This window comes from Canis lupus, chromosome 31 (genome assembly GCF_003254725.2).
Source record: "Canis lupus dingo isolate Sandy chromosome 31, ASM325472v2, whole genome shotgun sequence".
In the NCBI taxonomy this organism is placed as follows: Eukaryota; Metazoa; Chordata; class Mammalia; order Carnivora; family Canidae; genus Canis; species Canis lupus.
The window spans coordinates 29799706-29827016 of record NC_064273.1 but is presented as its reverse complement, the minus strand read 5'-3'; the positions used below and the strand labels follow the sequence as shown (position 1 = coordinate 29827016).

General features: G+C 48.1%; 1 protein-coding gene and 1 long non-coding RNA gene across 6 annotated transcripts in view; one reads left to right on the top strand and one right to left on the bottom strand.

The window, feature by feature from the left end:
* Window positions 1-27311, top strand: part of RUNX1 (RUNX family transcription factor 1) — a 253945-nt gene that overhangs the window by 193177 nt on the left and 33457 nt on the right. For 4 of the 5 annotated variants that reach the window (XM_049104777.1, XM_025449617.3, XM_049104775.1 and 1 more), the window contains one exon: window positions 16973-17164. The exons of the other annotated variant lie outside the window; for it this stretch is intronic. In XM_049104777.1, the coding sequence (XP_048960734.1) occupies window positions 16973-17164 (192 nt within the window). The remainder of the gene's footprint in view (window positions 1-16972; window positions 17165-27311) is intronic. 5 annotated transcript variants of the gene reach the window in all.
* LOC112661563 (uncharacterized) lies at window positions 62-2141 on the bottom strand. Its single transcript, XR_003137791.3, has 2 exons — window positions 1911-2141; window positions 62-701 (listed from the first exon to the last, which is right to left on the bottom strand). It is a non-coding gene; the product is annotated as an uncharacterized LOC112661563 (long non-coding RNA).

Genomic DNA, 27311 nt, shown 5'->3' with positions numbered 1-27311 from the left:
CGCAACCCGCAGACGCCAGTGTCTGGTTTTAAGAATTGCACCAACTGCTCCTTGGGCTTCCTTGTATTGAAATTTCTGTTTCAGAACTTTTTTATTAGGAGGGTTTATCAATACAATGCTGGTTCGAATACAGTCTTCCAGAAAGCAGAGCCTCAGAGCCTTGGCAGACACTGGACAGGCAGGGCACCAGCATTGTCCTGTGGTTGGAGTTGCAGTGCACCCCGGGGCAGGGGGCAGGACCAAACATGCAGCCACATGGTCCCACGTACAGATGGCTCGCTCCGCGTGTGTCACCAGGGTCTGCTTGGGGGCCTGGCATCAACAGGGACCTGAAGCAGGGACTCCCAGTGTTGGCAGGCAGGAAAGATGAATAATGTGACAAAATGGTCACCAGGCAAACATTCCAAGTCCTGGTCCCCCCACCCCTCTTTGGCAAGGAGCTTCCCCGAGAATCCAGGTGGGGACCAGAGGGTCCAGCCCTCTGGAAGGATGAAAACCTGTGCCCTTTGCTCCTCACTGGTTAGTGGAATGCCAGGCAGTTTTGTAGATCTGTGATCTCAGGATTATAATTATCCATCTACAGTCACTTTGTTTGCTCAGAACTGCTTAAGCATTTCTTGCAGGTAATGAACAGTGATCTGCTTAATCCCTTGGATTCTTCAAATATCAGATTTAGACCTTAGTTCTTTCTAGATGAAATCCTGATTTGCAAAAAAAAAAAAAAAAAAAAGAGGGAAGTAATGCCTTCTTCCCTCCCACTTGGATATAAAGTAGGAGACAGACAGAGGCTCAAAGAGGAGGAAAAGTACTACATATATTCCTCCTCCCCACTCTGAAAGACATTTTCGTGCTAAGATGGACATTCTGGGTGACTTCCACTGGTACCATAATTTGCACTGGACTAAGCTCCCCGACTACCCCAAGACTTGGCAAAAGCAATTTTTATAGGATTAATAATAACCTGCCTAAATGTGTCTAATGCATTTTAGAATCTCATTCTGTTCATCATTTTTAGTAGTATCAAACTAGACTAAGAAGAATTGTATATATATAAAGATGTCTCTGACCCTTGAGCTTTTGATGGGCTTAATACAGGCCAAGTGAGAACCCCATGAAAGGATTTAGGTACATGCTCAGTCTAATAGGGAGAGAGGAGAGAAGAAGCACTTAATGAAACTTAGACCATTCCCTTGGATTTCTCCTTCCATTGGGACCATTGCAAACCGAAGCACTATTTTAAATGTCACTCCTATGAGGTCGGGATCTAAGCCAATGTATCACAGACCTTGTTAGAATTTAGTATATGAAGGGCTCAAAGGGGAAAAAAAAATCTGTCTCTATTTAGGCTTCCATTTCTTAATCTTAAAACATGTAGAAAGGTCTCTGGATCCTGAACGGAGGACCTGGGTTTCACACTGGCGCCACCAGGCCGGTGGGTGTGATCTTGGGCAATTATCTTAAGTACTTTAGTCCTGGTCCTCACTTTCCTCTTCTCTCCAACCAGGTGACAGGATGAGATAATCTCCAAATTAGCTCGCACTCGGAAGGGATAACAAAATATTGTCAGAAAAACAGAGCCATAGGTTCACCACAAACAAAGCTTCTTAGAGGCTGAGTCCCCCTGGTCCCCTGCCCTGGGAGAAGGGGACTCTGTCCTATGTGACACTGGACATATCCATGTGCACCCATGTGCGTAATATCTCCTCCTCCTCCTCCTCTTCTTCCTCCTCCTTCTTCTTCTTTTGCTGTAAATTTTTGAAAGGGCTTTTCTCATTTATTTTTGAAATTATCTGGCCATGAGTAACTTGTCTCATTACCTTCGGCCCCGATTTCACTGCCATGAAGAATGTGATTACAATCAGGGTTGAGATCCCCATCCTGTTACTTGCTAACCATGTGGATGACCATACCTGGTGGCAGGTGGCTGAGCCTCCGTAAAACAAGGACAGTGGCTGTGTTGACCTCACAGGGCTGGGAGGCTTGCGGAGACAGCCTCTGTAGAACATTTAGAACACACGATAAGTCTTCAGAAGGTAGAGCTATTATTTGCATTGAGTCTTGGAATCCTTTGGTGATGAGAAAACTCTAAACAAACAAACAAACAAAAATTGTGAATCCTACGTTTAAAAATTCATGAGGTTGCCATCATGCTGCATTTTTTAAGACATTTAATTAAACATTTATAAATTTTGATTTTTTTTTCAGTTTTCTTTTTGTATTTAGATCCAGTGAAATTTCTTTTCTGGCATTTTTATGGACCCTTGAAATGCTCTGGGCACTGTTCCTAAGTCCGTCTTTGGTAAAATGGACTTACTCTCAAATGGTGAACTTTGTGAGAAATTCCGGGGGAAAGAAAAATGCTGAGTAACAGCGAAATTCGGTAATGAGATCTAATGTGTGGGCTCTTTTCAATATATGCATGACAAGCTGTAGGAGAAGCTCTTCCACATTGTTCTAGAAGACTGACATGAAGTATGCCAAAGTCTCTTGGGGTCTGAATTCTTGCCCCAGAGTAAAGCATCTCACCTCCCGGGGTGCCTGGACCAGCTAGCCACAGGTGTAGGAAACAGGTGTAGGAAACACCCTGTCACCCTCTAAGTTCCCTAAACCAACATGTCTTTCTAGACTTGTTCTGGAGTTTTTTGGATATTTTGGTACCTCTTTGGTAGGGCTTTCCTTCATTTCCTCCAAAAGACAGTGGCACATTTCAATGACAGGATGCCCTCACCATTGAGTTGGAGACCTTTCTGCACGTGTGCAGCTCCTTGATTTGTAACCTGCATGCCCCAACATCATCTGGGTGGTTAGGGTGCATCTCAGTCGATGCCCATGCGTGTCATCCAGTTGCACTGTGGGGGGACCTGAGCCAGGACACTGGTCACCTCTGGTGCTGCAGGAACAGGTGGGTCCCAGTGCTGGGAATGCCACTGTGACAGCCAGCATGGGGACCCACGCCTGCGGATAGATTGTTGTTGGCAGTGCCACACAGTATTATCCTGTTTAGCTTCTTGGCTTTGGGGTGGATTGAGAATTTTTCCGTACACTAGCCATCCTCCACTTCTCATTTTGAAGACAAACAGACAAAACTCTGCTTGAGTTTTCCCCCCAAAGGCTTGGGGTTTTTTCTGTAAGCCATGTAGCCAAGAAAGTCATCAAGTAAGAATTAGATCCAGGGATCCCTGGGTGGCGCAGCGGTTTAGTGCCTGTCTTTGGCCCAGGGCGCGATCCTGGAGACCCGGGATCGAATCCCACGTCGGGCTTCCGGTGCATGGAGCCTGCTTCTCCCTCTGCCTGTGTCTCTGCGCCTCTCTCTCTCTCTCTCTCTCTCTCTGTGTGACTATCATAAATAAATTTTTTTAAAAAATTTAAAAAAAAAAAAGAATTAGATCCAATGGGTCTCATAGAACTCCACCACCACCAAAGAGCAACAAAACAACCCCAGAAGTTCAGCTTGAATAAGTTAAGGAAAAGCTACCGCCTTGCACTAGACCTGCGTTTAAGGTCATTTGAGTGAACTTGTCATTTTGGAGTTCTGTTCTTTCCATGTTCTCGTCTTTGATAAATAATTTGCTTTAAAGGTTTTTTTGCTAGGGAAAGTTGGCAACAAAGAAGGGATAAATTAGGTATAATCTATTACTGGGCCTCTCAGCCGTATTATCACACAGCACATGAGACACTTACATTTGGTTGAATGTGAAATGCCATTTTTGTAACAAGACCAGGGGAGTGCACCTGGCGTATTTGTATCAAGTCTTATGTGCAAGTAAGTTACGCAGCCTTGCGGTAAAGTTTGCTACAGCCAACAGCTGACTATTGTGGGTACACATTAATAGATGAAAACTAAGGTCAAAAAAAATTTAAGTACCCAAAGCAAATTTCTTTTCTGTTTGCAGTTTTTTTTTTTTAAGAAACACCATTGAATTAACCTGCCAACTCCCTAGACCCCTATAAAGTAAGTTAATGGCAATACATTAGTTTAGTACTTCCATGATTTACATGTACTCAGGTTCCATTAAAGCCAGTATTGACTAAAACTCAGACCGTTATGGAAGTCTTTCAGGATTCTTTCATATACTGAAATGTCGAACATTTGATATGCTATGTGTTTGGTTGGTTTTGTTTTTATTTGCTGCGGCCTCGAAGTCAGTCTTCTGGTCACCTGAGATGAAAAGGAAATATTTTGAACTAGGTCAATTCGTAAGGACTGTATGCATTCGTGCCCCCTTTTGGATTTGTTCCTGGTGTCACCTTATTTTTACTTAGCTTCAGAGTGCTTCTGTGATGCTTCCAATTCATTCGTTTTAAAGAGCTCAAGAGAAATGCACACGATCACGTCTTTCTTGTTCGTCTTCAGCATTGCCAACAGGGCATGGGCCCCTGGGTTTCAGAAATGAAGCAGAGAGCTCTGAGCCGGAGGGAGTGAGAGAGGCATTTGGAGCTGGACCGGCCTGGCTTCAAGTCTGATCCCTGCGATTTACTAGCTGTACCTCAGTTTCCCCACCTGTAGAATGGGGGCTGTAAAGAGAAAATGAACTAGGCTGAGAGGCAGACTAGAGTGGTGGTTGGCCACTGGAGAGCTGGCTGCCTCATTCAACGTCTCCTCTGAGACCAGATTAGGTGTAAAACCAGGAAGGTGATATACACCCCTGGTGGGGTGGGGAGGGGCGGGCCAAGGTCTTGTGCAGATTGATGGCAGCACAGCCTGGCACAGGGGAGCTTCTTAAATATTAGCACATGCCCTGGACACAGATCCCTTTCCCTCATCCCTTAGCCCTTACCCAGGGAACTACTGGAACTCTGCCCAAGTGGGGGCCAAGCATTTGCCATTGCCAAGTTATTAAAAAAAAAAATCCTGGCAAATCAGGCCCCCAGAATACAATACAATAAGGGCTTTTTTCTCTTTTTCCCTTTTACCCTATCTATTATTAATTCCAAGTACTGAACCAACTTCAACAACTTATTCCTCACTGAAGCAAAATCCCGTTAACTGAATTGCCTTGTAGAGAGAGGTGGTCCTTTTCCAAACAGAGATTTTATCAAAGTGTTCTTGTTTCTTAACTGGATGCTAGTTAGCACTTAGGGTGCTGTGTGCCTGCAGAGTCTCTCAACATCGAGAAGCTTCCGCTGGGCCATCTATAAGATGGGAAGAATCATAGGAACGGTCTACTGCGTAGGGTTGTTTTGGATGAATTGAGATAATAGATGTCAAGATGCTTCGCAAACAGTCTTAACAATTCGACAATAGAAATCTGATGGCTAGGTAGCAAAATAATAGAAAAATGTAATAGAAAAATTGTGCATATTACACAAAAAATCTGAAATAAAATAAAATAGGAGTCTGAAATAAAATCATTATTGGTTTTTTGGAGGTATATTTCATCTCATCAGGTCTTTTGCAACTGAGGAGAAGACAATTGTAGAGAAAAAACAGAGACATTCAAATCAGACCTGCTGTAAATCCATACTGCTAGGAATTTTACCTTTTGCCATCAGAATATCTTGATATTTTCTTTACCTACTGCTATGTGTGCTTGATGAAGATTGAAAACAAAAAGAAGCAACCCTGGTGGTTATGAGAGCTGAGTTTTCTTTTAAGATGTATTTCTTTTCCAAAGCCAAGTGCAGTTTTTCCTCCAGGACCCTAGAATTCCCTTTTCTCTCAGTGAAAGGCTTGGGAAGAGCGCTGGAACACCCAAGGTCCTAGAGCAGCTGGCGGAGTCCTTATTCTTTTTTTTTTTTTTTTTAGCTCTTTACATATGCTGCTTGCCTGAGATTTCTGGATTAGATTTCAGGGAGGTGAAATGTTACACCCTTGAGCCTCCATGCCAGTTTCCCAGGACAAGTCAAATCTGCAGCAGCTCAGAGGTGAGAATCTTTCAAGGCTCCAGAGAGAGGCTGGCTTTCTGTCCTGTTCATTTGCTGACTGGTTGCCAGGAACAGGTTGGGAGAAACTCGTTCTCTTCCTTGGGTGATTCAGCCAGTCTCAAAATAAATAGGCAGCCGAGTGCAGGCAGAAAGGACTGGAAACTGCTGAAATTTGAGTCTCCAGGGCTGGGCTCTTCTCGGGAGCTGCTCTGTTGAACTGTAAAAAGAATCCTGAGCCCTGGGCAAGGGAGCGGCGGCCTGGTGGAAAGACCGCTGGCCTGGGAGACACAGCTTCTGGCCCCGGCTGGCTCTGCGAAGCTCAGCGGCCCACGTCCACTCTCAGAGCCTCTGCTCCCCTGTCTGCAGAATGAGAGGGCATCCGACGATTTTAAGATCCTTATGGGCTTCTCAAAGGATGACTCGATCGATGTCTGTAGGAGCAGTTGCACTTCCAATGCATCATCTTCCAACCTGGAGGAGGAGAGCCCTGCAGTCAGCCCACCAACCTAGGGAGGCAGAGATCCTGGGAAGATGGGGGAGAGCCTGGGGTTGGGAGGGGGGAGAGGAGGGGTGCATCTATCACTCCCCCCGGCTGGAGAAAGAAATGAATAAAAAGGTCCACTCCAGAGTGACATGCCACAAGCAGGGGAAATCATCCTAACTAGATTTCCCATGGCTTTGGCATCATTTAAGAAAAAAGGAAAAAGAAAAAAAAAAAAAAAAAAAGACATCCTTATATCCACAAAGTACTCAATTGTGCAAGCCACGGAGTCCCAACATGGCCAACTTCCTGAAGCTGGCCGGTCAGAGACCTCGGTGTTAATTCCTCAGCCAACTAAAAAAGATGGTTTGAGTCCTGTTGACTTCATTGTTAGATGTTTCTGAGCGAGGCCTGCCTCCCTTCTTCGCCTCCTTGCAACATTATGGGCTGTTCTTCATTACCTGCCCTACCTATCTGCACAATCTAGCCGCAAACAGCTTTGGTTGACCACACCACTTCCCTATTGAAAGTTAATACTGTTTGACTCATTCTGTGTTACTAACCTGAAGCCAAAGAAAACAAGCCAGAGAATAACCGGCTTGTATGGAGTTTGGAAAGCTCTCAGAGGCCCTGCTTTCAAAATCCTATACAGTAGCTTTACTATATCTCTCTGCTGCAGCTGCAAAGAGATGAAGGAAGCAGAAGTGGTTAAAAAAAAAAAAAAAAAAGAAAAAAAAAAAAGCTGAGGGTGGAGAAGAGCCAGGGCAGGAGTGGGGCGGGTGCCCCGGAGGCTGCGGGAAGACTCAGCATCATCCGCAGCACTTTCTGAGTCTGCTCAGGGAGCCGAGATCCTGCTTTCACACACCACAGTATTCAGACAGAGGAGGGACTGTTTACGGAGTCAAAGGGAAGAAAGTTCAAAACATTCGTGGAAAAGGAGGGTCTCCTCTTGCATGTGGAGCGGAGGGGAGCTGGGAAGCTGGTCCCACCAAGCCGGGCTTCCAGAGGCAGAGTCCCAAGGTCACGACAGAGAAAAGGGCAAGTCTGTTCCTTTGAGATCTAGGAAGATCCCAGGGATCTAGGGGAGAAGGCTGCTTGCCTTCTCTAGGCAGGTATCCCCAGCCTCCTTGTCCTTCATTCCATAACTGGCTCAGATGCTGGTCACCAGGGTTTAATAGAGGGCATTTGGCTCAGATGCTGGTCACCAGGGTTGAATAGGGGGCATTTGTGTCTTGCAATAAATAGACTATTCCCTCCCAGTGTCACCTGTTTTCATCACCATGTCACAGCTCTTTGGGAAGCCCAGACAAATAGCCACTTGCCTATTGGGGGAGGAGGACTTCCTCCCCTATAGATGCATGCTGCTTCTCAGCTGTACATGGACAACAGGTTGGCTCAGTGAGGTCAGCATCCCCCACACAACCTGAAAGCTTTTCCTCTGGATGGTGTGAGGTATGGCTAATAGCCCATTAAAAACGACTTGATGCTTTTCTGACCAGCAGGTGCTCAGGAGCCAGGGTGCCATGGTCCTCTGTGCACCTTCAGGGCCCGCTCAGCCCCTTTCTAAAGGACTTTGACAGCCCCTCGGTCTCCTGCTTCCACGAGGACAGCCCCAAAGTCAGTTGCCATTTATGACATAGAGAGAGAGAGAGAGGGAGAGAGAGAGAGAGAAATCAGATGCTACCCCCTGTCCCAGCAGACAGGGCTGGAAAACCCAGCAGACAGGGCTTTTAGGAATGGGAGGGCGTTTACTTACCCTTTTCAGAAATACAGGGGAGTAGAGAGCAGCTTGCACACTGCTGGGTGCACATTCCAGAATAAGTCCAGCCTATGAAAGGGGAGTTTAATCACCCCTTCCTTCATTTATTCATTCACCTAGCGTTTACTTGGGTGCCAACCTGGCATGGGCTCTCATGTGGGGTGTGTGCTGATGCGGAGAGGAGAGCTGCAGGGAGGGTGGGTGGCCAGTGTGGAGAATAGGAATGCCCGGGGCCACACAGTGAAGCAGGTGGAATCTGTGGACCTCTGGGATCATGTTCTTGTCCTCGGGGCCTTGCCCTGGGGCTGGCTCTGCTGAAAACCAGGACTCCACAGCTGGTTCAGAAGCTCCAGGCAACATTTAGGTCCATACTAACCTCTCAGTATTGCCCCCCGACCCCGCCACCAAAACGTACCCCCTGAAGTCACCTTCTGTTCCCTTCCGTGGGAGCAGGAGCTCCTCCGTGAAATGAATCCATGTTACCAGCCGTTACTGCTCTTGGGTTGCCTGGGACTCGCTCGCTAACGGGGCTTTCTGGAGACCTGCCCTTAATCGAGGAGAGTGGCTAACGCTTGCAATTACAGGCTGATGGAGAAGAAAGGGTCTTGAACTTGTGAGCTGTCTGCACCCCGCCCTCTATGGGGTTGCCTCCACCACCCCCACCACCGAGGGCTGCCTCTGGTCAAGAGCAAAAGAAACCAGGCGGGTTCTCCGCCCTAAGCTACAATTACCTCCTGAGTCACCAGACAGAAACAGGAGGTAACCAGTGGCGACCAGCGACTGCAGATTTGGACTCCTCTGCTTTCAGGGAGGTCCAGGTCTCAAAAAGCTCATGCAAGTGAGCTAAAAACGCCACTGCCTGTTACTTGGAGGCTCCAATGGCAGCAGCTCAGTCTGGTTTCTGTTTTTGTCCGGTGAATCTTGGGGGCCTGGCTTGGGAGGGAGGGGGGCAGGCCCCACGTGGGCCGTCCTTCCGCCTGAAGGCTGTGCTGGTTGTTCCCCTGGCTCTGGCCCAGCAGCCGTGGCCTCTCCGTCCGACTGTTGCTTTGTATACACTTGTCTCTAGCAGTTGGTTAGGTCTTGGCCCACAGGACAGTGTGCGTGTGTGTCTGCGTGCGTGTGTGTGTGTGTGTGTGTGTGTCTGCGTGCGTGAGAATACTCACTACCAAAAACCCCAGGGGGAATTGCAGCAGCTCGTTGCTTCCATGAGGGTGTGAGGCTTAACTTAGCACGAGGGCCTTTTATCCATCCTGTTGTATTTTTTAGTCCAATGAAGAAAACACTAGAGAGCACAAGCTTTGCAGACTGTCTGACTGCTAATGAGACAGAAACCTGATGAGCTCAACTATGGCGTGTTTCCGCAACAGGTAGCTTTTCGGAGCCCTCCGCGGTTCCACTTCAGCTGAAAAACTTGAGTTCGAGCTTCCTTCGCCTCAGCCACATTCTGCTTTCCAACAGGCTGGTGGAGCACAGGCGGACGGCAGCCGTCATGCAGGGTCTGAACACCCGTTCAGTGTTTGGTGAGCCTGTCCTGTGCCAGATGCACCCATAGGGGAAGAAAAGAGGCAAAACCCCACACCCTCGTGGGGCCTACAGCCCAGTGGGCACGGACAGACCACAAGTAACATTAATAAGTACCATGGAGACAACCGAAGCAAAAGGGCTGAGGAGTGGCTGGGTCGGCAGTTTGTCATTTAAACTAGAGTGTTGGGGAATTCCTCAGGGAGAAGATGAAATTGAAGCAAAGACTCAAAGGTGAGGGTGGATATATGGTCCACAGATACCTGGGAGGAGGGTGTTCCGGGCAGAAGAAATAGCAGGTACAAAGGCCCTGAGGCAGACCTATAGGACTTATAGCAAGGTGGCCAGTGTGGCTGGAGCAAAGTGGGGGATTCAGACTGTCTGCCTTCTAGCTTCAAAATAGGGAGTATTCACCTGAGAGAGCAGGCTTAACAAAATGCCAGCCTGGCCTCTACAACATGTGCTTTATGCCACGTGAGGGGCCACGGCAGGACCATGGTTTGGGAAGCCCCAGGATAGGGAAGCCCCACGTACTACCAGACTTGTGGTCACTCGCTTACCTACTGCCACCTGCAAGAGAACCAAAACTCTTTCCAACCAAAGGCATGTCCCCGTTGGCGATTCTCCTGGGGTAGAGTATCGTGTCTGTGGATCCCTAGGTATGTTGAAACACATTACCTCGGAAGAAGCAGCCTCCTGATGGACTTTTCTCCACTGGCTCAGTGTGATTATCCATGTGTAGGAGGGAGGAGGGCACCTGCCCAAGGCGCGTGGGTGAGGGGGAGTGGACCACTGTACAGGCAGGGTGATGAGCATTAACCTCAGACTTGCGCTGCTCTTGCTGCTGATGAGAGGGGATGGGCAGGGGATCAAAAAGTATCATTCCTTTTTTTTTTTTTTAAGATTTCTATTTCCTTATTTATTTAAGAGAGAGAGAGAGAGAGAGAGAGAGTTCACACGCACACAAGCCAGGGCAGGCAGTGGGGCAGAGTGAGAAGGAGAATCTCAAGCAGACTCTGCACTGAGCACGGAGCACAGAGCCTGATGCAGGGCTTGATCCCACGACCCTGAGATCATGACCTGAGCCTAAACCAAGAGTCAGAGGCTCAACTGACTGAGCCCCACCCACCCCAGGCTCCCCTTCTGTCATTATTTTCTATCCAATCAGAAAAGCAGGAAAAGTGAGACCCTAGAGTAAAGTTCAGCAGACTGGCTGCCACCCCTGACACTTGCTAGGAGGTCTTGAGGTGAATCTAATGGCCCACTCACTGCCTCTGGATGTAGCCTTTCGAGGATAATGAGGAAAGGGCCAAAACCCAGAATGTGATGCTCCAGTAAGTAGGATGGCTCAGTAAGAAAGGCTCAGTGAAGGCTTAAGGGGAGGGAGGAGAGGACCCAGGAAGACTTATGTCCTAGGTTGCCAGTAACTGTCCGAAAGGCCACTGACAAAACAGCAGGAGAATGAGGGAGACGCAGGTGTCAGGAGGTGTTGTGCAAAGCTGCTGACCACCAGCACACCGGAGGGTAGAACCCTAGATCCAAGCCCGAGCTCCAAAGGCCAGTTTGACAGTTGAGCCTGGGACTGGCTCCCACGGGCCAGGTGTCTGGCAGAAAAAAAAAAAAAAAAAAAAAAAAAAGACAGAAAGAAACCTTTGAAAGTCCTAACGTCATATGAAGTTGTTCAAGAAAGCCTGTGCTTGGAGGCGTCCAACAAGAACCAGTTGAGTAGCTAATTGCTGCAGATATAATTGCTGTGAATGCTTTTAGAGCCCCTCGGAGTAATCCGTCTTAGTCCTTTAATTCCAGGCTTTCAGATAAGGAGGCTGGGTGATGAAGAGACTTGCTCTTGTCCGCAGGAAAGTTGGGTGGAAAAGGCAGATTTATAATGGAGGTTCTTAACATGCAGACTGGTAGCCACTTCCCTGGTGCCATGTTGTTTCTCTAGGGGAGGGAAGGATGAGAGCGCCTGCGCTAGCACCCCCATCCCTGTGGGCACCCAGAAGTCTCAACTGGGATGGAACAGGCTCCTCATCAACCTTCCCTGCTCTTCCTCAAAGCCCTTCCTTACATGGCTGGGCAAGAGTTACTTTCCCACTTGAAAATTCTGGGCTCCCCTTACAGATCAGCCCAAGTACAGCCACAGTGACTCACTGACTCATCCCAGTGCTGGTGGGAGAGAGACGGTCAACGGTCACCCATCTGTCGGGCAGACCCTTGGCATTTTCAGCTGCTCTGCATACATTGAAGAGTTAAAAGATTAAGAAAAAGGCCACCTCATAGTTGTCACCAAAACAAGGCCAGCACTCGGTGCTCGTGGACACGTAGGCTAATCACGGTTCTGGTGTATTTGGGGTGTTCGTGTCTAGCTCAGGGCAAATGAGAAGCTCACTGAAGACACATGTACCATCGGGAAGACTCACTCAAATCCCCGGGGTATAGTCCCTGACCAGCAGCATCGGCATCACTTGGGCCTTATTAGAATCTAAATTCTCAGACCGCACCCCAGACCTACCGAGGCAGACCTGTAATTCGGATGCTCGTTCAGGTGTGTGAGAGTCACTCTCTACTATGGGTCACAATACGTCTCTAGCTCTAGGTGCAAGCTGGGAATAGAAGTGGGATCGTCAAATGCAAATCCTTATGGCGCTCTGGGGGCCCCGTGACCTCGAACTACCTAACAGTGCACACCTCTCCTCTCTACTCACTGGGGGCGCACCGAGATTGGTATTTATAGTTGCATTGAGCGAGATTGCAGGGGGCAGAGGGTGGGGTGAGGGAGTGGATGTATTTTAGGGCCTGCCTTCTTTTTCCTAATTGGCTGTGTGAGATTAGATAAATGACATAACCTCTCTGAACTTCACTTCTCACGCGTGGGTTAAAACACAAGGCTGATTTCCCCAGCTCGTCTCCAGTTCCGAAGTACTCTAACTTTGTACGGATCTCCTAGTTTAGTAATAAGGGAAGAGGCTGGAGGGAAAAGTTAGGCTACCGAAGTTTATATACCATTAGGCAATATATAAACATATATATGTGTGTGTATATATATAATATATATTCTAATTTATAAGAGAGTGACATAGATATCACATGTCGTATTTTATATTGTGATATACACGATGGGATAGTGCTGCCCAACGTTAAATTAGCCAGCAGACAGATAGGTTTGCAGTTAAGAAGATTTATTTCATTACCTAGGAGTTGCTTTAAGGAAGGATCACATTCACATTCAGTAGGATTACTTTCCTGTCCTCGGGACTTTAATGACCTGGAGTTGAGACTGTTGTACCAGGAAGAAATGAGCTGTTCTCCGCACACATCCGTTTCCCAAGGCAGTAGCAAATTAAGGGTCGGTGGTGGTGGTGGACAATCCATGTTTTTTTAATCCAGATCTGTGTTGTTAGTATCAGATTGATTGGCAAGCATCTTTTGGAATACATGTATGCTTTTAGAAGAATCACAATGTTAAGGTTGTTAAGCTACAAATGGAGATGGACACACACACACGCGCGCGCGCGCAGGTATCTTCTTGGTATTGTCGTTTTGCATACGTTTTCCTCAACTGCGCATCATGACCATGCTTTTAGTCTACACCTTCCTACGTTTTCTGCTGAGAATCTATCAAGACAAGTAGTAAGCCCGTACCAGAAACATGGACTAACAAACCGCCATAAAATTATTCTCTCTGGCCAGAATTTTCCAGGGAAAGGTGACAATTTAGCCATACCTCCTTTCTCTGATAGAGGAGCATACGGCATATTTCACAGTTCAGCAGTGAGTGGTTTTTTGAAAAAGACAGTTCAGTTATGGATGAGATATGCATACCTCCTCAGTCTAGTTTTTATAGCAGAAAATTGAAAGCTGGCCTCATTATCCATCACAGATATCATAACATTTAGGGATGCCTTGTGGGCAGCCAGCCCAGCAAACTACGGGACATATGTCTTTGGAATTGAAGAAGTAAAATTTAACAGATGGGATTAATTTCTTTTTCTTCTTTTTTTTTTCTTTCGGTTTTTTTATGACTCTGCATTTATAATAAAATCCTAAGCGAAGACTTTTCTCAAAATGTGGGAGTGGTAGTAGAGAAACACAATTTAGCATCGTTTTCAACTCTGGTCAAGATTCATTAAGATGCCCTAGTATGAAGTCTCTTGGTAGCCACTATTTTAAGGACCACTGTGTCAACATTCTCAGTTGGCTTCCAGTGTGTTCAGAAAGCCAGGCTGCCGACATGCAAACGTTTAGGGCTGCCTTGTAAGTCTACTAGGTTTGATCCAGCGTTGAATTCCCTGCTGCCCTCTGAAGCCCAGTACTCAGCAAGAAGGAAGAAAAGTGAGTTTGATAGTGGACATTTCCCATACTCCTGTATTTAAAATCTAGGGGGCAAATTGACATTTTAATTGCACACAGATACAGGAAACCGGAGACATAAAGCATTCATTTTCCCCCAGCTTGAAAGTTTATATCGGAAGCTTCTGTATTTCGTACAAAATATTGCTCTTTGGCCCATGAAATCTGATGGCCTCGGAAAAGAAGAATGAGGTGTTCTTTTGATCTAGCTTATAAATGCATCCGAACCACACCTTTAATATGATAATGCTTTTTATTCCCCACCTCCACCCCCTTCCCCCCCCCCCCCCCGCCCCACCGTGCCTGGGTGTTACAGCCGGGTTCCAGCACCTCGGTGAGGAAGGGGTTCAAGATTCCCTGCAGAGACAATAACACTCTTACTTACTGCCAGGATCACATGTGGGGAGGGTGTGGAGTGCATGCTTCCCCCGCTCCTCCAAGCATTCGACTCAGCCTCCCGACTCCCAGGGCTTAGGAAATAGCTCAGAGTGAAGAATTGTTTTCTCTGAAAGTTATGCCTGAACATTCCTGCTAAAGCAGGCAGTCATCAGCTAATCTCTGTAAATGACTACGATTTTGGCAGGTGTCAGCTGGTACAGAAATTGCTCACATGTTAAAACATTTTTTTTTTAAACATGTGAGCAACGAGAGGAGACTAATACAAATAAATAAATAAATAATAATAATCGCACGTTGTGCCCGGCCACGGTAGTGGCTTACCTAAAATGACTTAACTCTCGCTCCATTTTTTTGGTGGCACGGGGTCCCCGATCTTGGTGGCCGAGACAGACACAATTGACAGCCTTTCCTCAGAGCCCGACCGTAGACCTGAAAATGCCGAGTGTTTGCATTTAGAGTGATCTCACACACATCATTCTCCTGGATCACCCACTGTCCTTGACACGGTGTTCTTTAAAAATGCCACTGGGTGCCCAAGGAATGTGAAGTTTTGAAATGGGTACAAAACCTGCTGGAAGCCTCTGCACCATTACTTCGCCAGCCGGCATTCTTTCTGGGGCAAGTAGAAGCCTCCAGAATCATTTTTCCTGCCTTCTTCTCCGCTCAACTCCTAATACCAGCCATTAGGTCGTGCGAGGCATTTAAAAGGCTGAATTGCCATGCCTTGCGTGGCTTTTGCGTTGGAATTGTTTTTGCTGCAAGAATACCAGATTTTTCAGCCTAAGTCATCAGAAAGCTAAGAATCTGCCACCAAGATAAGAGGAAGGAGGATTCCAGAGGCACCACAGTTACACCATGATCGACTGAAATAGAATGTTCTAGAAAAAGACAGTTTCCCACTTCTGAGGGAAAGGGGTGACAGGGGTTGTTCCAGGACCTGGCCCTATGGCCTTTCGCCCACGAGGCCGGTGCTTAAAATACTCAGTCGGTAAGAGGCCTCTCACTTGTGTGCTGGCCCTGTGTGACTCAGGCTGTTTGTGTTTACGTCGAGTGTTGTGGGCTGCAGGGCTGAATCAGAGTCTAGATTTGCCTTGGTGACACATGAAAAGAGGGAGCATTGCATTTGAACTACACAAATATTATGCTTAAGTCGTTCTCCTCATTTCGGAGCCGACCAGGTCTTGTTCATGATAAAAATCACTGCAATATAGTGGGTCCTTTTTTTTGGTGTGGAATTTGAGACGGTGTCAACTGTGCCAAGGGGCCTGGCAGCGGGAAGAAACGGCAAGCCACGGAGATTTGGAACCATAATATAAGTTATAAAATTTAATTTTGTAATTGTAGCGACTGGGAGCTGGGCTGCGATCTACTTCTCCCACCCCGGGCTGGCGGGGAGTGGAGTCCAGGGATCCTCTTTCTAACTGAGGTCTGGGGCAGGGCATGTGAAAGAGCCCTTGATGGTGGCAACAGGCAGGCTGCTCCTCCAATGTTGTTTGGAGGCCACCTGACGATGGGGGGTGGGGGGGGTGCGGGACGGGTGTGTGAAATTGGTCAATGAGCCTTTATTCGAACCACAGAGGTGAGGAAGGAGCAGGGGCCTATCCTCTGAGGATGGTGGCTCTATCCGTACATCCTGAGCCTGGGTTCTGCTTGGCAGGCCTTGAGTCTCCAGTTTAAAGCCATCTTGTTGGGGGGATAAAGGGAGCAAACTGGAGGCCCAGCCCTCCCGGCCTGTCCCATGGGACTGGCCTCTGCTCACTGCAGGAGGAACACGGCAACACATATACTTACTGTCTATACGGACAGCTGAGTGGCCCAACTGTCCACCCTGGATTGCTGAGCCCCTGGGGGAAGCTCATCCAGTCTGCGGGCACAACCTCTAGGTTCCAGATGAGGCCCTGTCAACCCCCTCCTAGAGGGTACACGGGGGGAAGCGGGCTTCGGGGAAGAATGCTGAAGGATGCTCGTGAAAAGCTTTCGAGGAGAGGGAGCGAAGAGGGGCCGAGGGGCTGCCCATGCCCTGCATCTAGCAGGAAATCCGACCTCCCCCAGGACTGTGGGTTTGCAGCCACACCTCATTTCCTGTTGGACGGGGCGTGCGCTAAGCTGGGCGGCCCACTTTGCTGCCCGTGGCCGGGGTTGCAGTGAGGAGCGGCTGTTCTGATGCCACAGGGAGGGCACCTTTCCTGGCTGCCCTAGCTCAGCCCGCAGTGCATGGCCAAGTGCCAACAATTAATGCACCTTCCCTCGCTCCCGACCTTACACCACCACGATCCCCGCACGCCCGCTGCATTCTTGCCCCGCGGGGACAGGCGCAGAGGCTTGGGGAGATGGGGCGCAGGCTGGGGCAGCACCCCGTGGCCTGTGATGAAAGGGAGCCCCGGCTGCTGTGGGGTCGGTGGCCCTGGATCTCCCCTGGGAGCCAGCCAGGTGCGCCAATCTCCAGCAAATCCACGTTGGGGGTGAGGGGGCAGGGAGGGGCAAGACAAGAGAACCCCGACTTTTAGCAAATCCACAATACATTTTCTGATCTTTTCCCTCCCTCCTTCCTTGCCTCCCTCTCCCCTTCCCACCCCCCACCCCCCTCCCCACAATAGGACATCGTCAGAAACTAGATGATCAGACCAAGCCCGGGAGCTTGTCCTTTTCTGAGCGGCTCAGTGAACTGGAGCAGCTGCGGCGAACAGCCATGAGGGTCAGCCCACACCACCCAGCCCCCACACCCAACCCTCGGGCCTCCTTGAACCACTCCACTGCCTTTAACCCTCAGCCTCAGAGTCAGATGCAGGGTAAGTACCTGGAGGGAGCCCGCTTCCCGCCTCGCCCTCGGGCCACACCCCCCAGACCCATCCTGGCTTCTGCTCCTTGCTCAACGGGTGGTCCTCGGCCCAGCAGCCTGGGAGCTGGTTAGACAGCAGAGTCTCTGGCCCGCCCCAGACCTACTGAGTCAGATCTGCACTGTAATGAGATCCCCAGATCGAGAGGCACTGGCACCTAGGATATGGAGAGATAGATATCTATGTGTAGATAATATCTTGAATTTTTTGAGTTAGCTTTGGCTCTGCTGTTTTCCTACCTACCCATGAGGCTTGAACACACACACACACCAAGCAAGGTGAAAGTCAGGACATTTCAAGTTCTTATTGCCTTCAATTATTTGTGGGGTTTGTATCTATATGTTGTTGTTTTTTTTTTTAATATAAAGAAATACTACGATAGCCTGGATGCCATCACATCAAAGGTATTATTGACAATAAATAAATTTGCAATCAATAAAGAATGCAGGTGGGCCCCCCCTCCCGATACCCACATACCCGGGTTTAGCCAGCAATTGCAAAAACAGGGTAAAATGCAATAATTGCATAAAACATGCTGTGCCAAATGAGAGAAGACGCACAGTTCATTTGCACCATAGAAGCCACTCTTGTCTATGATGATTTGCTCTGCGATACCATTTCGAATTTCTGAAATCCAGTTGTTTTCTCTGTGCTGGGCAGGACGCAGCTGCATACGATACGGTCACAGTGAGATTCTCCAAGCAGCGGGCTTGTCTAACTCAAAGGGAGAGATAAGCAACACATCTGGGGGAGAGGGCAGGTGGCCAGCCAGGGACATGCTACTTGCCCTCTGGGACCGCAGAAATTAGCTTCCCCGGGGGGTTTCTCTGTGCGGGTCCTATCGTGGGACATGTCCCGGTCCTGAGTTCTCTAAGGTTTTGGGACCAGTCGCTCGCTTTGGGGGTTAGGATATGCTTTTGGGGGGCTCTGGAAAGGCAAGCAAGCACCCTTGCACAGAGTCTGATGGCTCATGCCTCGAGCTCTCCTAGTTCTGCGTCTGGGGGAGGTTCTGTTATTTGAATGGAAAGTTTCCAGACAAGACTTCCTGTCAGATAGCAGGCACATAGCTGCTAAGTGGTCCATCTGAAGGGTGGCCCCCTTGTCCCCAAACAGAAACATAAAGCTTGATTTGGGCGGGTTAGCTCTCATCTGCAGATGCATCTTCGGCGTATTTAGGAAAAGGCCTCCTTGAGATCCTCAGTTTTGTGGTGCTTATCATGAATACTTGTTCGAGATATGCATATTGATTTTTTTTTTTAATGCCAGAATGCAAGCGTGTACGGTAAATCCGATCGAATGGCACGTTAAGTGAGAGGGATGAGTGAGGAGTGAAATGGTCCTTTCCTTCCGAACAGAACAAATTCTAGAAGGCGATCCCCTGATCCTGTGTGCGGGGCCGCTGAAATTAATTTATGCCATCCTCAGACCTCCATTCGTAACATCAGAGGGAAGACTCCTGTTTTCTTATGGTCTCAGCCCATAACTGACAATTTATCCTACTGGGCTGAGTAAGGGTTTTTCCTCGCTCTGCTGGTATTGGAACCCAAACTATTAAGCATCTTTAAAAGCAAGGGAAGATGCAGGGCGGCAAGTTGCAATGGTCACCCTTTAGGCTGGCTTCGTGGCGGACAGTTTTGGTGAGGAATGAATCAGATCTGATTTGCCTCCTGGTCAGATAGGCTCTTTTTCCCCAAAAGAAGAGGGGGAGGGTGGTAAGTGAATTCTTGTCCTGGGCCGCCAGCAGCTCTCGGGTGGAGACATTACCAAGGCCGGACGGGCATTCTTCGGCTCTTTGGAATACTGTATGCTTAGCAGAGTATCAGGTTTAACACAGAGCCTCTCCCCTTTCTTGTTCCTTTTAAAAACTTTTTACTTCTGCAACATGTAAGTAATAATAACTTGCTTTTAGAGTGCCCTAGAGGTTTGGTTGCTACTCTAAAGAATGTGTTAACTATATTGCTGAAGCTCTTTCTTTCCAAAATATGATTTGCTCTTCAGTCCTTCACTTGTAAAATTGGAGGAACTTTTTAAAAATAACTACCCAGGATACATTCATGTAAAACTACTTTTCCTTTTTCTTTCTTTTTTTTATTTCCTATAAGAAAAAATGTTTTTTTGTTTTTTTTTTACCCTAGTCATGTTTTGAGTAGACCCGAGGGATTTTTTTTCCCCCTGAAATTAGAAAGTTAACAGGGATAAGAGTAAAGTCTCTTTCAGCCAGAACCTTCATTTTGTTCTTGACAAGTAGGAAAATGCTTATTTTCCTGGCTTAGCTCTAGAGACTCCATATTATACTTAAGAAGATGCTTTATATAAAAATCCAGCATGTGTTTATGGCTCTCTTTGAAATGGCAGTCATCGTTGTAAGAAAAATATCCCAGAGGTGGTCACGGCAATTCTTCAGCGGTGCCGTACGGGTGTGTGACTGTTTTCAGCACCGGGAAACGTCAGCAGCCGGGGCTTTGGAGGGATCGTGGGGTGACAGAGAGGCTGGGACCTCATCTGGAGAGCTATGTCTGCCCCTTGAACTCTGGCACTAGGAAATCACAGATCCAGAAAAACGCCTTTATTTATCTAGAATCAGATGTGCTCGAGAATCCCTCAGAATAGGCATCTCAAATTATCTGAAGCAAGGGAAGAGGGAGGGGGGGCAGGTTGCCATGCCACCAAACCACTGTTTATTTGTTGAGGTTTTAACTATTAAAAGGGCTGAGGTTAATATCAACTTCCTCCTTTACCAGCTCCTAAAATTGAATAGAAAGTCATTTTGTCATGGCTACGCGACTCGTTTGGGACGTCATCGCAAACTTCTCCAGGCGAGTCTTAGGGCTCTTGTTCAGTCGTGGGAGGGAAAATGGACACGTGTCCTTTTAAAAGATGCGACCAGCACAGATCCCAGCGAGATGAAGTCGCTGATGCTGGATCGGTCACACATGCTCCCTTAGAGATGGCTCCAGGCAACCCCAGCAAGTCATTTGAAGAATTTGCCTCTTGATTTACCAAAAATGATGAACCACATTTAAGGCTGCATGACCCCTTCCTTTCTGGGGAGGATACCCAATATTTGCTGATGCAGAAAACTGTCAAAACTGGACAAAGAGGCCAGTTTTGTTGTTCTCGCGTGCGTGGTCATAAACTTCCAGGCGTGAGGCTTAACTCTTTCACTGGACCAGTTATGGTGTATTTTGGCACAGGTCAGGCCTTTTGTATACATTATTCCGCTCTCACCACAATCCTGTGCTGTGGTTTATAGACAGAGCAACTGAACCTCAGAAGCTAACAACTGCCCAGAATCTCCAAGAGCATGAGTGACAGACTTGGACCCAAACCCAGACCTTTCTGGCTACAGAGCCAGGGCTGACGGGGTGGCAGTTTCTCTTGGATAGAGGATCGATTAGACACAGGGCTGACCAGTGTCCAGAAGAATCCCGATTGTCAAAGGGGAGATGGGAGCAGTGCTGGGCCGGACGTTCACTTGGCAGGACTGTGTTGGTTGTGTTCTGTAGATATCGCTAATAATGAGAACCTTAGGGCCAGAGTCTGTGGCGGGCACCTCGATAAGCTGTCTTTTTTTGACTGGTGTGTGTGGGGGGTGGGGTGGGGGGAGATGTACATTTGTTTTGCAACTTGAGGACAAAAGAAAACTCAGAATAATGCATCTCTAGCATGAGGGAATGAGGGATGAGGGGGAGGAGGAGGGCTTCCCAGCCACCCTCTGTCTGCTTTACCGGGGCAACAGCCTGGCCTTCCTGCATGGAGGAGTCTCTCTTGGGGTCCAGTGGGACCAGAGCCTTCTTAATGTCTAAATCCAGGCAACCTCTGATGAGCCTCGAGGAGTGTGGGTGCCTCGCTTTGAGAGTACGGTCAGGCACTGGAGAGCCTGACATCTCCGATTCACCTCCTGAGTTTTAGTAATTCCAGTGATTTTTGTGTTGATAGTGTTTCCCCGAAGGTTGAAGTTACTTTGGAAAGACTATGTTCTCTGGTACTATTGTCTGTGAAGCTTTTTGGAGATATGAATTGACTTTGTTCTCAGCTATTAAACAGGGTTACTTATGTCAGTGTTTACCAGCTGCATTGACAAAAGGGGGAAAAAAAGCCTCTCCACTTCCCTGTAGGAGGAGAGACAAATCCCCTTTCCAGCCTTGGGGGTGAAATATCCAACTGCATAGCACTTTTCTCTACTTCTTCTTCTCTGTCTCTTTCTCTCTCCTTCGTTCTTCTTCTAGAAGTTCAAAATCAAAGTGGGGATGGGGCCTTACCGTCAAACACCAGAAATTTGGGGCACCTGGGTGGCTCAGTGGTTGAGCGACTGCCTTCGGCTCAGGGCATGATCCCAAGGTCCTGGGACCGAGTCCCACATAGGGTCCCCGCAGGAAGCCTGCTACTCTCTCTGCCCGTGTCTCTGCCTCTCTCTGTGTGTCTCTCATGAATCAATAAATAAAATCTTAAAAGGCAAAACCACCAGAACTTTGCACGTATAAACCTGTAAGTGGTCATTTAATGGTTACACAACAAAGTGAAATAGGGTGCTAGGAGTCAACTTAGAAGGCACGCTGTAAACGTGAAAAGTGAATGATTTAAAAATAACTCTTATCTAGGTATAGTAGAATTTGAGAGCCTTTCAAGGTTTACAACAAAATCTTCACACGATTGAAATCCAGCCGGAATCAGGTATCCCCATGAATAAAAAATAAATAAATAAGTGCAAGAAGGGCAGGAAGGGAGGGAAAAAGGAAAGGGTGGAATGGGCGCACGATGAAGAGCTAACGCGCAGGGCAGGAGCAAGCCGATGGGTGCCACCGCTGTGTCCTGTCCCTGCTTCTCCCAAGCAGGTGGACGGTCGAAGTTCATGGAGCTAGAAGCACTCCCAAGGCAGAAATCGAGAACCCGGTTCAGGTTTTCTGTGTTCTTGGCTGGTGCAGTGTAAACTCTAGGTTTCAGGAAAGGTTGAAAAGCTCATACTAACGAATTGCGTCATAGACATTTGGAAAAGGAGAAAGTAGGATGGGAAGAAAGCTAACTCTTGGTTTTCTCCTTGAAAAAAAGGCCCCAGAGCCTCTGCACCCTTTGTGCCCTTGTGGCTTGAGCCTGCTACGGCTGCACTGTGTCTATCACCCCTGCCCTCCACTCACTCCTTGGAGGGGCAGCCAGCCTTACGCGAGCGGTCCGCACTCTGTTGGTGGAGAGGCATCGCTACCGACGCAGAACCCCCTTGAACAGCACTGCTCAAATGCCTGCCCTGTATTTATTTACAAGCACCGCACAGCTAAGTACTTAATAAACCAGCCCTTCAAAGGAGCCGCCAGCCTGGCCGGCTGTCAGCACCCTAGTCATCATAAACCACATTTTAGCGGGCCTGCATTTTCACACCAAACGTTTTCGTGGATGTCGTTCAAGGTGACCAGACCGTGTTTTCCAGAGCATGTTGGTAATGCCTTGTGGACATCTTTTCTCATTACAAGAAAGAACAGTTCACTTTAGGGCTTTGATCTCAATGATAAAATATTCCTTCTGAGGATTGGATACGTTCTGAACTTTCCCCTCATTCTTGTCATCTGTGGGCCGGCGCGCACGTGTGGGAGCGCACACACGCCGACAAAGGTTTTGTTCAGAAGAGTGAGTTTTTAATAAAACTGCAGTTGGAGGCTTCACTTGATAGCGATGGGTTAATCGGCAGGAGAGCTAAGCTTGAAAACCGAATGTCCCGCAAAGCGCAGGGTGGCTAAGAGTGAAGGCTCCATAGGCAGGCCACCTTGGGCCCAACCTGGCCCCCACCACGTACTGCCATAGGACTTCTGGCAGGGGACGTAACCTCCTAAAGCCTAGGTGTCTCCATCTGCAAAATAGGAGTAACAGTTAATTCTTGGATCCTCGCACCACTGCGAAGCATGAAATGGTGAGCCGTAGAGCCAGCCCGAGGATACCACTAACAACTCTTAGCTGGTAAGCTCCGCATCCCCAAACCAAACGTCTCCATTTCCTGTGGCTGCTGCAACTTGGTGGCTTAAAACCACAGAAATTTCTGATCTCGTGTTCTGAAGGCCAGAGTCCAAAACCAAGGAGTGGGCAGGGCCGTGCTCCCTCTGAAGCCCTAGGGAACTGTCCTTCCAGCCTTCGGTGCCTCCAGGCATCCCTTGGCTTGTGGCTACATCGTTCCTATCTCTACTTCCATCTTGTCATGGCCTTTTCGTCTATGTCATCCTCTCTTCTGTGTCTTATAAGGACACGTGCCATTGGATTTAGGCCCCACCCAGATAAACCAGAAGACTCTCATCTCTTCTCACTGAATGGCACCTGCAGGTTGTTTCTCCAGGGAAGGTCACATTTACACCTCCATGGGTCAGAACCTGGACACCCCTTTTGGAGGGGCCAACCTTCTACCCATTCTCCCAAGGTAGAAAGGATAGAAGGCAGCAGGGGAGTCTAGAAATAACTTCCCTCTGTCCCCCCTACCCCAGAACAGATATTATTATGGGCAGGTAGGTATGGGCTCGGTGTCTTGTGCTGAATGCCTCAGTCACCTGTTCTGGCTACCAACACTTCAGCCCATCCTTGCTGGAACTCGGTATCATGGTATTTTTATTTCCCAGGCAGGAAAATGTATGATTTTTTTTTTTCCTAGAGGACATCAGGCATCTCTTAACATTTTCTAGAGCGTCTGTGCAGCAGGGCTGGATAGGGAAAGGGGGCCCTCTGCCCTATGTCATGGGAGCAAAGCAGCCCCGCAGCAGCTCATGACATGGTGGATGGTGGTAAGCATAGGCCCAGAAGGTGACAGGAAGTCAGCCAGTTGGGATGGACTCAAGAATTTGACCTCCCCGGGGCTCGGCATGTCACTGCCGTTGTGGACAAGCTGCCTTTTTAAAAATGGCTTTATGGCAAGGCATGGTTGACCAGACGCCCATTTTGAAAGGCTGGTGATTCGCTTTGCATACCTACCTCATAATCCCAAATTTACAAATCACCCCAAGATAGCCTTTCAAATTTGGATATTTAAAAAAGAAACTTTGACTACGGCCATAAAGTCGTGTCAAAGTTTACCAAAAGATCCTACCACGGGAGGAACAAACGGTACATGCCCGGAGGAAGGCAAGGCCCCCTCTAGAAAGCTACTGTGCTTTCTCGTAAGTAGTGGTTCCCCAAAATGAGTTGGTTTTACTCATTTGCATTATTTTTCCTCGCATCATGGAGCTGAAACGCAGGCCCGCTGTAATTCAGTTACATGTCTTAGGGCTCTGCAAAAAGTCAACATGTAGGAGTCAAATAATGCTGAGGAACCCTAGTGACATCTGTCTTTCCTCACGCTCCCTGGGCCTCACGCTGCCAGGCCTTTGGGGTAAAGTGTACAGAGGCAGGGGGCTTCTCCGAGAGCCACCTTTGTGCTTCCTTGTTTTTTATATCTTTGCATTTTATGTTCAAAGCCTTAGCCCCAGGGGCAGCCCGGGTGGCGCAGTGGTTTAGCGCCTGCCTTTGGCCCAGGGTGTGATCCTGGAGACCTGGGATCGAGTCCCACGTCAGGTTCCCTGCATGGAGCCTGCTTCTCCCTCTGCCTGTGTCTCTGCCTCTCTCTCTGTGTGTGTCTCTTATGAATAAATAAATAAAATCTTAAAAAAAAAAAAAGCCTTAGCCCCACAGGAGCTTTCTTATTATTTAACAATCGCCTCCAAAGCAGTAGAACAGCCCAATTGTTACGGAGATTAAAGGTACGGATTGCAAAACGCCTGTAAATGAAATCTTCACTGACAAACCCAGTTTCTTTCCATAGGCCTTTCTTCCATAATCTCTTTTTGGCAGAACATTTTATGTTTTGATACCAGAGATTCAGTTACCAACCGCAGTAAATAAAATAATTTTTTTAAGGAATAGTATAGAACTCACCCTAAAAACAAACATTGGCCAATCGTGTTTATTTTCTGTTTCTTTGTGCACACCTGAGGGTTGACAAGGGGAGAAAAGGGGGAAGGTACTACTTCTTCTCCAGTCAATTTTTAATTATCAAGCTATGGGAAGTCTTCAGATTGAGTATTAGCCAGTTCCAGCTGCCCTATGAGGCACGGGATCATATATTTATGTTTGAAAGAAGTCAGCATTTTCAGGACAAAACTGTATCGGACACCCCAGTCCCCAAACGAGATATTGGGCGGAGAAGAGGGTCATTTCCTCCAGACACAGGCTCAAGTGCCACAGTGCTGGGCACCATCATTATTCACAACGTCTTAGGGTCATATGTAGAGTCTAGAACATTCCAAAGATAGTATCAAGATTTTGAAAGACATCTTCCAATTGTGATCAACAGCCAGAGTTTACTCCTTTTTTTGTAAAGGTGATTCTCTGTAAGACGGAGAGAATTTTTCCCAATCTTCTCCGTTTTTCCAACTGGAGGAAGTGTGAACGAGACGGGGGAGGGGTGCTAGAGGACCGTCCGGTGCAGCTCACGTCACCTGATGGCTACTGGGTAGCCCCAAAACCTGAGCTTTAAAACGCACACCGCAGACTGACCTGGTGCTCCTTGCGGCTCATCATCTTGGTCCTTCCACCCAAGGTTGCTGAGTCTCCGCGTGCATAGGTCAGAGTGATCCGTGCGGTTAACAGGGTTTGGGTCACTGCAGTGGTGAGCTCAGTCCTACTGGGAGGATTGGGGGAGGAGGCCCTGTGATCCTTCAGCTCTGGGGTTTGGGTGTGACCACCAGTGGTATCGTAAAGGCAGAGCATCCCTAGGGAAGGCCTGTGCGTCGGCACCACCCTGGGAGTGAGCAGCTCACCCATCTGACAGTTAAAGCTCCCAGGTCTATGACTTGCTGGTGGCCGCAGAGGACATTTCTTTACTGACAGCTTGATCTGTTCTATCTGACTCAGCCCGAGGCCAGATCCAAGGCCCAGATAGCTGAGGTTGTGCCAATCCCCCCTTCCATCTTTGGGACGGCTGCTTATATACACTTACTTGCAAGAGTATGGGGAGGGGGTGAAAGAACATCTCAAGGTAAAAAGGGAGGTGGGAATCATCTGGCTAGCGACTGCATTTTTGGGAGGCGCAGGTCATACATACAAGGGAAGCAAACCGGGTTGTTTTTATTAAGTCTCATGGGGTTATGGCGCTGTGTGGCCACTTGCACTCCATTAGCGCATCTCTCTGCAAGATCGGATGGCAAATTACATGATAAAGTTATTAAAATATCTGTAAAAGTCAGCACAAGCGCAAGGGCTCGACTTGGCATTTCTGCCAGTTAAGTGGTTTATTTAGATCGCTTCTCTGGGGTCTGTTCATCGTCATCCGTACGATGTGGTAAATTGCCGGCTGTGTAGAACTGTCATTGCCTGCATTTTCAGCCATGCTTCTGTCGCTGGAACGAGAGGGCTGGTATCTTTGGGGTGAAAGCCCCAAGTGTTTGAAACGTGCACTTATTCACCGCCACCCACCCCGGTTTTGAACCTGCAGTGTATGTTTGTGATGGTGTCTACACTGGGGTGTTCTTGGAGCAGTTCACTGCAGCGAATCATGACAAGGACATCACCTGGTTCGCGGGTTTACCAAAGGCAGGAACAAAATAGTTAGAGCTCACAGTTACAGAAAGGACCGATGTGTGTTCATTTAATCCCCACCGCCTGCCACCCCTCGAGGTGCACGACACGGTCCTGAAGGTCCTGCCTGCTGCACCTGCGCGGGCCTAGAGCCACCGCGTGGCCAGGGCCGCTGTTCCCTTGACTGCCAGTCCGGGTCCCCCCATCTAAGCGGTTAGAGACGTCGTCTTAAATGCTAACATTCCGTAATTCTGGATACTGCAGCTCTTGGAGATTAACGGTCATGCCTAACATTCTCAGGGAAGCCAGTAGGGATGTCCGAGAACACCTCTACTCTATTGCCTGTGATTAAAAGGCCACCTTTTTTTTTTTTTTTTTTTTTTTTTTTTGGTAATATTTTTGCTGTGGGATCAGGCGTTCTGAGGCACCATATGTTGCTAAATGAGAGAAGTCATTGCCCAGACGTGGATCTGTTTAATTTAATATGATTTTCCACAAATTACAAAGCATGACTTTAAAATTGAATTTGTGCAAAATTACAGATGGCCAATTCAGGTGGAAGGGAGAGGAAATCTTG